Raw genomic sequence first — 15,413 nt, forward strand, 5'->3', positions numbered from 1 at the left:
ATCTCATTCTACATTCCTTACAAGTGTATTTTTCTTTCCAAATATAGAAAGTTTGGAATGTATAATGAGATTTTTAGAGTGCTAATATATAGATTTAGTTTTATATCATATATGTAGCGTAGGAGGAGGCGTAGCTATGTTTGGTAGTAGTTGGTGCATTTGACTGATGTGAGAAACGAATACCTCCATTTTTCAGTTATTTTATATCTTACACACTCATGTTAATTTTTGTCTATTGATCTTCTTTAATTCATTCGATCTGATAATTGAGAATTAAGAGAATTAAGGATGGTGTATAAAAGGTAAAAGTAAGTGTGTGGATCACCACCTTTCTAGTTTTACCTAATAATAATAATCAAATATCTTAGATTTAGACTTCATGGTTAAAGTGAGTTGACAATTGAAACTTTTTTCAACAAATAGCATCTAGGTTTTCACATTATCTCTTAGATTTAACTGCGCACGCTATAGACTAGTTTTTTGTTTAATGATATATTTTTACTATGTTGGACAAGATATTAAGTTTGACTGGCGGATATTTATGACAAATTTAACACAGTGTACTAATAACAATTTTCTTCTTTTCGTCACAAGTTCACAACAATATTCAACAAGGGTGAACAATATTCAACAAGGGTTGTTAGCTCAACAAGTTCCGCTGGGAAGATAATTGTGCATCTCGATCCCTTGTTGTCTACTCATAAATAGCTCTTTGGCACCGACATAGTCAGCATGAAAACAAGTCACCAACTACAATAAGCCAATAACGTTTAGTCTTAATCATTACGCCAACTAATTGACATATGCACACAAATTATATTCCCAGAAATTAATGAAAATAAAAAATCAAGTGGGGAAGAATGTTGTTAATAATATATATTTGTTTCTATTTTTAATACTGTTGCTGTTATTAAATTTAAAAAATATTACATCAACTTGGTGTTTCAAACCCACCATTTGTTATTTTGAATGTTTATCTTTAATCAGCATAGTCACTCATTGTATTTATATATGTACAGTGTACCAAATCAACCCAGAAAACATATTTAATTAACTTTGCAGAGAAAATTGCCACACTAATTATATTTAGTTTTTGAGCCTTCCAGATATATGATATTTCCATAAAATTCAATGGATTCAACGAGGTGCTTTTAAATTGTTGGGAGCTGTTTGATCTGCATGTGCACCCTGTGTGAACTATAAGAGCTGGCATTAGCAATATCCTTCCTTGATTAACTGTTACTCTTGGATTATTTTTTTTATTTAACTTTGCTGGTATTAGCAATATCCTTCCTTGATTAACTGTTAATCTTGGATTATTTTTTGTTTTAACTTTGACTTTAGAATGGTTGTTTGTTTAAGTATAATTCTCACCGCCATTTGAAAATGCTGATTTAATTGATTATTCAAAGAAAGAAATAGAGCACCACTTTCGTAACTTTGATTTTGTTGTTATTCAAAAAGGGATCAATGGATAATAGGGTTGCTTAAATAAATAAACGTGATATAACACGAGAGACATATCATTACGTGACAGGACGTTGATCACCGTGCAAAGTAGTTTAACGATCCGAACATTTATCTTTTTTCACACGGAATAGACCTTACAAAAACGCGTTTAAAAATATCATGTAAAAAAAGGTGCTCCCATCGATCCACCCCCGTATTACATATATCAGAAGTTCAAAACTATTCTCAAATATTTCTCTACATATATTTTACAAAGGGCATTCAGCTGTAGTTACCCATGTTGTAAAAACATACAGAAGTTACACAAAATTTGACTGTAATTAGACCGTGGGAGCTGCAGAGCTGGATCACTGATATCCAAAAGGGTCTATGGGGATTGCTTTAGCTCATAGATCATCTGAACTTGCAAAATTGACATTGTGGATGCTGAAATACAAAATGTTCATCTAGGCTCAATCCAGCTCTGAGTCATGCTATTCTTCGAAGATTGCGTGTTAGACTCCGCAGGCAGAGAATTGAAATTACGCGACGGAATATTCCTGTTGAATTCCGCGCTACCAGAATTGAGAAATGGTGGCTGTGTTGGCTGAGGAATCTCAAGATTTTCGGTAAGCATTTTCACGACTAATGACATTGCTGGCCGCAGCTCTGCTGAAGCTTGCACACAAAGTAACCCGATTTGAAGTAATCGAGATGCTTCTTCATTTTCAAACTTACCTTCTAGTAGTGGATCGACAGCATCACATAACCTACACGTTCCATAAAGATCCCAGGTCTTTATGAAATAAGATAGGTTAAATTATGATTACTGAAAAGTGAATGTGAAAATTTGTTCACGAATTAAAGATTTAGCGGATATGCAAGAGAAACAATTTTGTTTACCATCTGTAGGATAGAAATCGAACTTGAAAGGATGGAGATGTTCCTCTTTCCACATATGACTTCGATGACAAGAACTCCAAAACTGTAAACATCCGCCTTCTCAGTCAACTTGCCACGAATGATATACTCTGGAGCCATATAACCTCTAAGCAAGAAAATTTAGTATTCTTCTATGTTAGAAAAGATAAAGAAGTCTTTGAAGCAAAAAATAAAAACAAAAACAGGCGGAGTGCAGCTTACAGTGTGCCAGCAATGGCAGTGCTTATGTGGGTTTTATCTTCAGGGAACATTCTAGCAAGTCCGAAATCAGCAATCTTCGCCATGAATTCCTCGTCGAGCAGAATGTTACTCAGTTTTATATCCCTATGAATGATCCTCAATTTCGATTCTTCATGAAGATAGGCCAAGCCCTCAGCTGTTCCCAGTATGATTTTATACCTCAAATCCCACCTCAGTGGCTCCACATTATTTTTCACTGAAAATTGATAGAGGGATGAACTGTAAGAATATGTAAATGGACTGATGATGCGAAAACCCAAGGAGTAGAGAAAATTACCATTAAAATAATCATGAAGGCTTTGATTTGGGACATACTCATAAACAAGAAGGCTTTCGGGGCCTGTAATGCTGCATCCCAACAGCTTTACAAGATTTTTATGATGGATTCCGCTGATCAAATTGACTTCATTGAAGAAATGATCCACCCATTGCCTTGTGTTGAAGAACAGCCTCTTTATGGCAACAACCTTGCCATCCGGCAAAACTCCCTGTGTTGACATAAAGGAAAAACTCCCCAGTCAATTCCATTTACCGAAATCTGATACCTACGCAGAACGAAAGGAGAAATTACCTTATACACTGAGCCAGATCCTCCTTGTCCAAGCTTGTTGGAATCATGAAAGTAATTGGTGGCCTTTTCGAGAACTTCGTATGAAAAATTGAGTTGGGACTTATTCACATTGGCCAACAGAGCTCCGAATTGCTTTTTCTCTGAAGCAGCTGTGAAATTAAAAGAAGAAAAAAAAAATTAATCCAAAGCTTAAAGAAAGAAGCATCTAAACAGAATATCAAATCAAAACCGTGGTACCTTTCCTTCTCGTCAGTATTTTCTTCCTTGCACAGAAAGCAAGTGCAGAAATAGTCAGCACAACAGCAAATGCAGCAGATGTTACAGCCAAAGTTATCGCCAAGCCGCGGCGTCCTGTCAAACAATTTGCATATGAAAATTGTCATTCAGGAATATTCCAGCATTAACAACACAAAACCAAAATTTACAAGTCCACACAATGTCAAGTTTTCTACTCTAAGAAACAAATCATCACCATTCATCACATCGAACTCTGGAATCAAATCAGGTGGTCCGAAATTTGAATCCAAACTACCAAAAAATTGAACTTTTCTTAGACGGTAAACGAGAAAATGTAAAAAGTTCAAGTTAATCATACTAGAGCAGTCCACTCTGCATAATCGAAGTTTAGATTAGATTAGAATATCGCTTGAACAAGAAAAAAACAACTAACCTCCATTTCGGCCTACATCATCGGTGACTGTATTGTTATCATAGAACTTCTGAGCCGAATACCTCAAGTAACAACCAGCATTCAAAACCCTCCCTTCTTCTTTCGGAGGGCAAGACCCGATTCTCCTAACGGCGTCAGCCAAACACTCCTCGCAACCAGGCCCCTTCACAAACTCCCAACACTGCGCCAACCCGTAAACCGAAACGTTCCCTTCACCCACCGCAAACCCAGCAGAAAACCCATCATTCTTAGGCGACGTCGAGCTCAAATTCCTCACCAACCTCAGAGCATTATCCTTAAAAACTGTCCGATTCCGACCAAAATCTCTGTCCCCACAAATGGTCCTGTCCTGGGGACTCAAGCTCTGGTTGAAGAAATCGAAATCATCGTACCGGAGATAGCAACCGTCGTAAAAAAGGCGGCCGCCGAGAGTTGCTTTCTGAAACGGGAGGCACCCTAAAAGTTTGGTCTTGCACTGGGCGAAGCAGAGGTCGCAGTCTTGCTTGGATAGGTCTCTCATGCACTCGCCAAAAGCGAAAACGGTGGCGTTTCCAGTTCCGGTGACGGCGGTGGCGTATCTTCGGGTGGCAATCTGTGGGGTGACGGCGTCCATGGCTGCTAAGAAGTTGGCGATGAAGGTTTGACGTTCTGGGGTCGGAGCTGTGTCGTTTGTGCATATCATCGCTGCCTGAGTGGCCCTCGGATCAGAACGAGCACTCTTTAGAAACAAAAACAGAGGAAAGAACCAAAGTAAGATAAATTTGGACATGTTAGAGTTTGATTTGGTACAAAGTTGTGAGAAAATGGTTGGATTCAGTAATCTGTGTTTATAGGGTACTTGGGATTCAAGAAAATGTTGTGGTAATGCGGTCTTTTTCTAAATTTGGGAAATGGAAAAGTTTGAAACGATTAATGAAGAAATTTTTTATTTGAACTCATATAACTATATTATACACGTAATTTGAATTTTAAATGTGAGTAGTTATTTTTATCGTATTTTATAATTACCATAAAATACAAGATGAAATTAACAATGAAACTAGAAGATATCAATAAATCCACATCTAATAATCAAACTCTATCATCATGCAATCTTTATTTTATGTTCATTCTGGTTAAAATAAAAAGTTACAAGAGAAAAAATAAGAGACAAAAATTTTAACTGAGTTATCCAAAAATATCATTGATCTACACTATTACAAGTTCGTAACCATGACTCACCAATTACTCACCAATTTTTAAATTAAAAACCAAAACTCCAACTGAATTAAATTCTTAAGTCAAAACTTCAGTTGTCTCATCAGAATGTGATCATGACAACCAATACTACATAAAAAGAAATAAAGAACATGGAGATGGAGATTATTTTAATTTCCTTTGCATCATAGAACAATCAAGGCCTGCAGTTGTTCACCTCTTTGATGTACCTTGCTGCATTGGTATCGACCTTCTTTGCAACATGCTTTGGTACAGTTCTTAATGCTTCATTTCAAGTATTATACATTTCTTGATTTTGGATTTATATTTTCTAAATGGGTGTAAAGATAAATTTACATATTAAATTAGGTTCGTGAGGGTAGTTTATGTCGCAAATTTGGGTTTAAAGAGATATTGATAGATTTGTTAAAAGTAATATGGGTGTAGAAAATAAGTTGGATGTAAAAATAGGTTATATGGGTCCAAATAAAATTTCTCATTAACCAATTGTGACAGTACAGTAGATATGACGGTGATAGAGTGACCAAGTGGTGACCCAGGGTATGGGTAGACTGGTTATAGGCGCTTTGTTGGGTGAAAATGACAATGGGATACATGGATAAATTAGCCTCTCATTTTTTAAGTAAAGAATAATATTATGGTTTTTTAGTCAAAATGATCCTTGAGATTTGGATAACTCTTCACTTTGGTCCCTAGGATTTGAAATTGATAGAATTGGTCATTGAGTTTATCCACAATCAATCATTTTGGTCATTCCATGAAAAATTTCCATTGTCACATCCCCGCCCCGGCCCTCACCACATATCGGGCTCAACTTCACTGTAGCACGATATTGTCTGTTTTGGGCCCTGACCACACCTTCACGGTTTTGTTTCTGGGAACTCATACGAGAACTTCCCAGTAAGTCACCCATCCTGGGAATGCTCTCACCCCCAACTCTCTTAACTTCGAAGTTCCTATGGAACCCGAAGCCAGTGAGCTTCCAAAAGGTCTCGTGCTAGGTAGAGATAAGAATATACATATAAGGCTTTCAAGATCCACTCCCCTGGGCGAAATGTAATGTTACATCCATAAAATAAGAATAAAGTGACAAAAATACCCTCATTTGTTGTCAAATCATTTTATCCTATTGTTTATTATATTGAGGGAATGCAGTGCACACTTGAAAGTATAGTTAGGTGGTACGAGGAAGAAAAATTTGAAAAATTTTCATGGTGGCTAAAAAAAGTATTTTAAACGGTAAACTGCCACTGAAGCCAGGAGGGAATGCAGAATTAGGAAAAAAAATAGCGCAACTTGCCGACTGGACTTTTTAAAATCTCTGGCTACTCTGCGGGACTGATCGAACTCCACTTTATAATATTATATACTTTTAAATTCGTGTGTTTGATTTCTACTTTTAATTTTAACAGGAGATGACTGTGTGTCCATACAAACAGGCTGCGATAATGTTCATGTTCATCATATTAAATGTGGCCCTGGCCATGGCATAAGGTATGTCGTATTGCATTGTCGATCACCAATTTTATTATTTAATTTCAAATTTAAAAATTAATTATGATCCCTTTTCAATTTTAATTATTTTTAATTTTTGTAGTACGTCTGAGTTTTTTTGGAATTATTATTATCTTGGTGATGCATCAATTTATTATTTCTTTTTGTTCTTACAGTCTAGGAGGACTTGGAGGAAACCAAAGTACAGCATGTGTCTCAAACATTATTGTGAACGACATTTCATTCAACAACACTCAATTAGGAGTTAGGATCAAGACTTGGCCGGTATATAAATACATAATATATATATATATATATATATATATATATATATATTAAACCTAATTATATGATCTTACTAGAATAGTTTCAATTAAACCATGTATTTTCTATGTTACGCAGATGAATTCGATTCAGCTAATTAAATCCTTGATTTTTACAGGGCGGACGGGGATCTGTGAAGAATGTATCATTTTCGAATATCGAGGTTTCCAATGTGGGCAAACCTATCGTGATAGACCAGAACTATTGTGACAAAAAATTAAAAAAAATTATGTGCAAGAAAAACCATAGAGGAGCTGTAGCAATCTCAGGTGTTAAATACGAACGGATTACCGGGAATTATACACAGCAGCCTATTCTTCTAAATTGTAGCAGTGACACTCCATGCACAGATGTGGACCTTATTGATATTCAGCTCAAGCCAATATCTGAGAAGCTGAGGTCATCACCTGGACGTGATTGGTGTCAAAACTCTTACGGGAAGACAAAAGCTCCATTGGTTCCTTCAAGCATAGACTACTGCTTGGGAAGAGATGGGAATCCACTACTCAAGAATATAGCAAAGTCACACGAGAAGAATATTATGTGTTAGAAAAATTTATTGAATATTTTAGTGCATGGCTTCCTTGATAGCTTCCATTCTACAAAAATATATTTAGTGATTGAATGTGATGGTGTTAGCTTATGTGGTCTTTGTAATGTAATAATTCAGTTTGTAAACTTTGTATTACGAATAAAAGCAAATAATGTGATACGTATTAGCATGGTCTTTCATTCATCTGCTAAAAATACAGGTTTTAAGATTAAATTTATGAATTGGATAATGCTTGTGTCCCTCCCGTGATTAACGAACATTTACCATCCGAATATCATAATCAGAATTGTTCATTCTCTTTATAAGCAAAAAATTATTCAATTTGGAGATCTTAATTAAGCATAAAACAAATGGGCGGTTCATCATGAGAATGTCACTTGTTATCAAAATCGTTAATTGGTTTAACATGTATGAATGACTAAACGATCTACAAATTGAAGGATTTTTTGCATATATGATATTTAGATGATGATAAAGAGTATAAACGGTTCCGAATATGATGTTTTGATGGTAAACGTTTGTTAATTGTAAGTGGGGGACAAGTAAGTCTCACCACGGGGAACACAAGCATTATCCTTATGAATTTTCTCTTAATCTCACAAAATTACAACAAAGGTTTGTGATGGTGAACTTGTAGTACTTTATTTTCTCCACATTGGCGGAATTTATAGGAGAACCAAAGTACAATAAATATAATTAGAAAACAAATCTAAACAATAACCTAGAATACAAGTAAGATCAGTACTAAGAAATAAATCAAAACAAGTTTAACCCACAAAAACAAGAAAATCGAGACCTTAAAAGACTCAAAGACTCAAAGGTTTTGTATGAAATACCCTGGGTTGATTCTCTTTCGGTATAGTAAATATAACCTGATGTTGTCTCAATTATTTAAATTTGTGCTCACTTTAAATCATCTATTCTGATCACTCGTTATTTTACTAACAAAAGTGTCCATATTTTAAAACCCCGACCCGTTTGAGTGGGTCTGACTTAGCTTTTGAGTTGGATGGATTGTAATGTTTAAACTTTAAGGTGTTTGTGAGGGAGTTTTGGTGGAGGTAGTGGAAGAGAAGGTGGGTGATCATACCGTCCAACGCAGGCTTTAGGGGGCGCTCAACGCACGCGCATGGCCTAAGAAATTTTACATAAACAAATAAAGATGATGTGGTGCCTGTTTCTTTAGGGTAAATAATCATGCACGTACTGTCTGTCTACTCCTTTTTTTAAGTCTTTGAATATTTGATCATTCCTTATTAGTATTGGTTAACTCATTCCAAATCTGCAGAGCCCAGCCTGTGACAACGTCGTTCTTTTAACATCTTTTCACACGCTCAACGCCACACATAACATTGTTAACTTTCTACAAATTTTCTTTAAAAATAAATGGGGCGTTTTGATATAGGCGCCTCGTTTTTTAATTTTTTAGATTAAACATACACTCATTTTGAAAATTTGATCTAACATTTTCCTAAAATTTTGGTTATTAATTTCTGCTTTTCACATAAGTTCAATTTTGTTTATAATTTTAGTTTTTCACGACTTCTCCTGCACATTTCGTTTTCTTTTTTTTTCTTTTCCTATTATCCCTATATTTGTGCATTTATTATCCATCTCTATGCATTTTTTTGTTGTTTGTTATAATTTTTACTTTTTTTTTTTTGTGAATATAGTAGAATATTTATAAAAAAAATTGTTAGATTTTATTATTTAGAAGACCCAACACATAATAAAGATTTGTTTGATTATATAGCTACGTCTAGTTACCTATAATATGAACACATTTAGTTTTATAGTGGATTTGATTTTTTGTATTTCTCGGTACATTTGGAATGTAAATGTACCAAAAATGGTTATCTGATAGAGACATTTGGTTTTGCGGTACATTTGAGATTTTTTGTTCATTTGGTCTTTTGGTACATTTAGAATCTAAACGTACCAAAAGGGTTGTCTGCCAATGGGCACATTTGATTTTATGGTACATTTGAAATCTAAACGTACCAAAAGTCGATACTTTTGTTCTCAAATGTACCATAAGTTTTAAGTATATTTTTTATATATCTATACGTGAAAAAAAGATGTATTGAAGACTTTTTATTGAGACATTTTTAATAGAAGGAGATTTTTTTTTTAAATACTGATAATAAGGAAATGAGGAATTAGTTAATTAATTTTTTATTTTATTTTATTAAAAAAATATCATTTAATGCGTAGAAGGGAATTGATGAAATTAAATTCCTATATTATAGGCAATTAGTTGCTAAGTTACCTTATGCCTCTATATAAATGCATTTAAATTAATGACATGAAAATAAATAAATAGAAAATTATTGAGGTGACAATTGATCAAAGCATCTTAATCAAATCTTTAAAAGGAATGAATGTTTAATCTAACAACTATAGAAAAGATGTACGACATTCTAATTTTCCCAAAATAAATAAACTTAACGAGATATAGCAAAAATTAAACAGCCACCAAAACTCCTCATCCCAAAACCCGTCAACCGCCCCAATCTCAAGCAGCAACCCTTACTCGCCCCGGCCCTCACCACATATCGGGCTCAACTTCACTGTAGCACGATATTGTCTGTTTTGGGCCCTGACCACACCTTCACGGTTTTGTTTCTGGGAACTCATACGAGAACTTCCCAGTAAGTCACCCATCCTGGGAATGCTCTCACCCCCAACTCTCTTAACTTCGAAGTTCCTATGGAACCCGAAGCCAGTGAGCTTCCAAAAGGTCTCGTGCTAGGTAGAGATAAGAATATACATATAAGGCTTTCAAGATCCACTCCCCTGGGCGAAATGTAATGTTACATCCATAAAATAAGAATAAAGTGACAAAAATACCCTCATTTGTTGTCAAATCATTTTATTTTATTGTTTATTATATTGAGGGTAATTTTGTCATTTTGATCCTTATTTAACTTAATTTTTCACTAAGAGACCAAAATGATTGATGGTGGACAATTTCAGGGACCATTTCTATTGATTTCAAATCTCAATGACCAAAGAGAGGAATTAGACAAATTTCAGGGATCATTTTGGTTAAAAAGCCTAATATTATTAGACCGTTATACTAGTTGAAATTCAAAAAATTAAGAATTGAGATGATACTTTCTCTTTGAACTCAACTCAATGTGTTTTAAGTTCAAAAACTCTTCATGCTTGTTTGTCGGTAATTGAAATGATATTGAAGAAAGTTGAGGTTCTTTAAAATCAATTAGCAATATGGGAAGTATGCCAATTTACTTAAGTTCATACAAAGTTTTTCTTTTTTCCGATGTGGGACTGGTCCATAATCGAATTAAAAATTAAGAATTAAGTTTCATTTACAGGTTACTCATATGTTTATTTACTATGTGATAAAAGAAAATATAAGTGAGAGATACAATTAGAAAATGTCACACGTTTTTTGTTCTTTAAAACCACCTCTAAAGGAGATGTTAAATTTTAAATTTGAAAGCTTATGTGGTAATTTGAACATTTTTCAAATATTTTTCTCCAATCAATTTGTCAAATTTAAACTATTATTTATTTCATTATTTACTTTTCATAATTGTAATAAATATTTTAAAAACAAAATAATAATAGTTAAATGATGAAAAAAAAATCACTAAAGAATAGATTTGAAGCTGCAATTAAACTGGATAACAACTTCCTTTATTATCATTTCATGTTATGCCACATTGGAATTGACATTCAGATAGAAAATACTAATGCTGATTTTCTTTTGCAACTATTACTAACGTGAAGTTTTTGACAATTTTTTTTGAAGATGCTCTAAACTTCTTAAGAAAAATTAAATAACATTTCCGTTACTTTTCAAAATAATAAAATATATGTTAAAATATTATAGAGCAAATTAAAAAATATTATTCAAAATTAAGCGCTAATGAGTAATGACAGTAAGGTATCTGCTACAAGTTGTGTAAAAAGTCAAACTCAACTGTCAAAGTCTGCTAGCGGAGTTGGTGCCGTTAGGCCATTTATTACGAAATGCCGAGGAGCTTTCGGTTCCTCCATTTTCTGGCTTTTGGATGAGGCCAAAAGAGCTTTCAGCGTTGATAATTTCGGAAACCAATTGGGTGGGGCCATGTGGATGGAGATGCGGCTTCTCGAAGCTGTGAAAAGGACATATCGAATCCGGGGCCCAATCAATTTTTTACAACGTAGGAGGCCCAATATGAAGAAGCCTGTTTCCAGAGCCATAATGGTGAAGCTTGTTTTTGGGTTCTCAAGCCCACAACAAAAATGTTGTGTTTCTTTTTGTTCCAATCGGTGGTCTTTTGGCATGCATGAAAAGACGCATGAATGCATGAAATTTTTGAAGTTTCGATACAAACTTCAAAATGTTTTTGGCATTGTATTATACTTATTTAACATGATTTTTAGTCTTTTAGTGTTAAAATGTATGATTTAATATTATATTAGTCTATCCGCATGCGCTCACGCGTATGCGAGAGTTTCTTTTTTTTTTCAATCATGAACGCAGAGGGCCTCTAAAAATATGTTTTGTTAGTTGATACATTAATTTGTAAATGATTGTGTTTTTTGTTTTTAGTAAAACAATGAACATGATTTTTATTGTAATAAATTCAAGATATAACGAACAACTTTAGTCATTAAACACTCTACAAAAATAAATTTATACTCAAAAGGAAATAATGAAATATGAGATTCACTCTTTCCCTAGGAATACATTGAAGTAATACATAAATTTGAACTTACTTTCAAGTGGACTCATGATTTTGCATCTTCAGTGCAACTTACTTGTATTGGTTTTCTCTTCTTCACGAACCAATGATGTAAAACATTGTTGTTATTGTTGTTGTTTTTTAAATTTATTGACTTGCAGTTGCAATTTATGAAGAACCAATTTTATCAGGAGGATATTATCGCATTTCTTCGTAGAAAAACCAACACAAAGTAAATGGATCCCATAAAGAAAAAGAGCCAAGTTGGAACGTGTCGATACACTGGTTCAATATCTAATTCATAATATTTTCAGCTTCAAACTTCATAACCGTGCAAGCGAAGAAAACTGCAAGTAACACAATCGAACCACAATCATTTAACTTTTTGATGGAAAGAATATATACATCAGTACTCTCGCATCCCAAACCCAAATAAATAAGCCAATAGAAAGCAAACCTAATAATCTCGCATAAAAAAACTGAAACTAGACAAATATGAATGTTTAATCCTAGTTAGAACATTTTTAATGAAAAGTTGCAAGTTTGAAAATTTAAGATCACATGTATGTTTTTTTTCTGTTTTTGACAGATATAAATGTGAATCGTTCTAATTCAATTTAGAGATGTAGATTTGAGATCTCATTTATTTATTCTTTTTAATAAGCAAAGTAAGCCTTAAAATTTACATTTTTATTTACATTTTCTTGTCATGAGCATTTTACATCCTTTCAAAACTTATTTGTTTGAAAACTTTTCCAACCAATAATAAATGTAAATTATCAATTTCAAGGCATTTGCATACTAATTTTTTTTTGGGTATAAGTCCTACCACATGAGGTGGCAGTGTGTTCTTTGATTTAAAGTTGATTAACATTATATTTATCACAATGATGACTTACGACTTGTAACTGATGAATTGCATGTTGGTGGTCAGGTTTTTTTTTTCAACCATCTGTCATGACTTTAAACCCTCATTTTCTCCATCAGTATAAATTGATTTGTGTAGAATATCACTTGTAATGAGTTACAAATGAGAGAACTGGGCGGCAATAACGATATATAAAGCAGCTGCACAATGGCACCGACCGGTTCCACCTGTGGCCCACGGCGTGCGAGAGGAATACAGAGAGCTTAAACCCTAGCAGTATAGCATTTCCTGATTCGCACGACACAGCCTTTTCATCAACGTGTGAACCACCTTCTCCTCCTCTTCTCTTTTCACCCAAAAAAAGCTACGAACCCTAGAAACTTCAATTAAAGTAAGGGTGTGTTATCCACACATCTATTTTTACTTCTCACACATCTTTTGTTAACTTCTCGCCGTTGATTTTTTTCAATTCATTCGATCCAACGGCCGAAAATTTAAAAAGGTGTGTGAGAAAGTAAACAAAGATGTGTAGATATCACCCCTTAAAAGTATTGTACATGACCAATGGGGTTTCCAACTTTTAACTTTAAAACCTGCCACTCCTTTTATATTTGTTCTATCATGCATGCCAAAACGAAAGGAAAGTGAGACTCTCTCCACTTTCTCAATCACAAATATTCTCCTTTTGCCATCCCCTTCTGCTGGTTTTGGTCGGTGAACATTCTCTTTGCTTGAACTAAAAACATAGGACCTTTTGCCATCCCCTTCTGCTGGTTCTGGTTGGTGAACATTCTCTTTGCTTGAACTAAAAACGTAGGACCATCTACCTCTCCTACTTTGTCCTCTATTTTGCACTTTCTATGAAATTAAAGTGTCTATTATTATAAAACAAATCTTAGTTTGTCAGGTGAAGACATATTTTTCTTTCTTTAATCTACTAATTAATTCCGGTTCTGTTCTACTAGAGAAGTATATATATACATTTTTGAAAGGTGGAGACTTTGGCCGCCCTTGGTATAATATAATCTGAAACTTTGGTGTTACTACTACTAGCTTATTGTCTTTTTACATGGAAGACAACCCCATTATCCAGATCGATCATTCATTAACTTTGGGCTTTAGATTCCATCACCTTCCAATCATGAACTAAATTAAAATACAAGGTTAAGGATTAAGAATGTTATCCATATTCCTAACAAAATACATTACTTTTCCTCATCCAGCTTATTTATAATGGAAAGTTAGCAATTTGGTGCATCTTGTGTTTAGGGTAATTTCGGTACTTTATGTTAGGATTTTTTTGGTAAAACAAGAATTATGATTACTCAATAAAAAAAAAAATTAAAAAAAATCTTTTCCAGACGAAATAATTTGGTCTGGCAAATAAGGTTTCGTTGCCCAAAGTTATGTATGACAGAACTTTGTTGGGCAAAATTCGTTGCATAAGGTTTTGCTCGACTAAAATAAAAAACTGTCGCACAAACGTAGTTTGTCGGATGAAATACCGAAGAGATTTTTGTTGAGCAAAGTGTGTTAACCAACTTTGCTCGACGAGCCAAACTTGTTCAACCAAATAATTTCACAGGGCAAAATTGTATTTTACGGAAAAAAATGAAACATATATTTATCGGGCAAGCAATATAGAGAATTTTTTTTATTTTTTTTAATTAAAACACATGCTTGACGACTTAATTCGTCGGCCAAACTGTTTAAATTTTATTTTCAAATAATATAGATAATATTTAATTTTTATTATATTAATCTCAAAAGATATTATAATATATAAAAAATATTTAATTATATTAAAATTGAAATGTTCGTACAATTATATTAAAACTGAAAGACAAATTTATTCTTGGTGGCGTAATGTCTCTAAGTAAATGTCTAACTGCTTCGATTTGAAGACGTCCATCTGTATAGAATTATAAGTTCTGAAAATAATCGCAGATCTAGTCAATGTCACTCGTCCATCTTATCCACAAAATCCGGGAGAGGGGTGGGGGATGGATCAAAACATCTTCATGAGCTTCATAAGTCATATAGTGCTTGCGCACCATGTGCATCCACCCTCTGAATCGTTGTGTCCACACCGACACCCTCCGCCCTCCTCCACGCCCATTCACTTAAAATATATGTAATTATTAATATTAATTACGCGACAATTACATAATAAAGAGTAAACTACCGATTTCCTCCTTGAATTTTCACCTAATTTTCGATTGATCCCCTAAATTTTTAAATTGGAAAATCAAGGACTTAAACTGATTTTTTTGGCCGATTTCCCCCTACGACTAGTTTTCCATAGATTCCATCCAAATTAACGTTAACTCTTATAACGTGCACACCACGTGACTCTCCTTTGAGAACAAAAAAGTCACTTCGGTAGA

General features: G+C 34.0%; 2 protein-coding genes across 2 annotated transcripts; one reads left to right on the forward strand and one right to left on the reverse strand.

Annotated features, from left to right (window-relative positions):
* Nucleotides 1-1,666: 1,666 nt before the first annotated feature.
* LOC137733002 (cysteine-rich receptor-like protein kinase 3) lies at nucleotides 1,667-4,751 on the reverse strand. Its single transcript, XM_068472229.1, has 7 exons — nucleotides 3,873-4,751; nucleotides 3,440-3,553; nucleotides 3,203-3,351; nucleotides 2,909-3,119; nucleotides 2,593-2,827; nucleotides 2,353-2,497; nucleotides 1,667-2,245 (listed from the first exon to the last, which is right to left on the reverse strand). Exons 1-7 carry the CDS (start codon nucleotides 4,639-4,641, stop codon nucleotides 1,913-1,915), a joined length of 1,956 nt encoding a protein of 651 aa, XP_068328330.1. The 5' UTR covers nucleotides 4,642-4,751; the 3' UTR covers nucleotides 1,667-1,912.
* Nucleotides 4,752-6,048: 1,297 nt separating this feature from the next.
* Nucleotides 6,049-7,682, forward strand: LOC137731410 (polygalacturonase At1g48100-like). Its single transcript, XM_068470518.1, has 4 exons — nucleotides 6,049-6,079; nucleotides 6,503-6,584; nucleotides 6,761-6,869; nucleotides 7,027-7,682. The coding sequence occupies exons 1-4, from the start codon at nucleotides 6,049-6,051 to the stop codon at nucleotides 7,456-7,458; spliced, it is 654 nt and encodes a 217-aa protein (XP_068326619.1). The 3' UTR covers nucleotides 7,459-7,682.
* Nucleotides 7,683-15,413: the final 7,731 nt, after the last annotated feature.

This window comes from Pyrus communis, chromosome 4, assembly GCF_963583255.1.
Source record: "Pyrus communis chromosome 4, drPyrComm1.1, whole genome shotgun sequence".
Classification (NCBI taxonomy): domain Eukaryota; kingdom Viridiplantae; phylum Streptophyta; class Magnoliopsida; order Rosales; family Rosaceae; genus Pyrus; species Pyrus communis.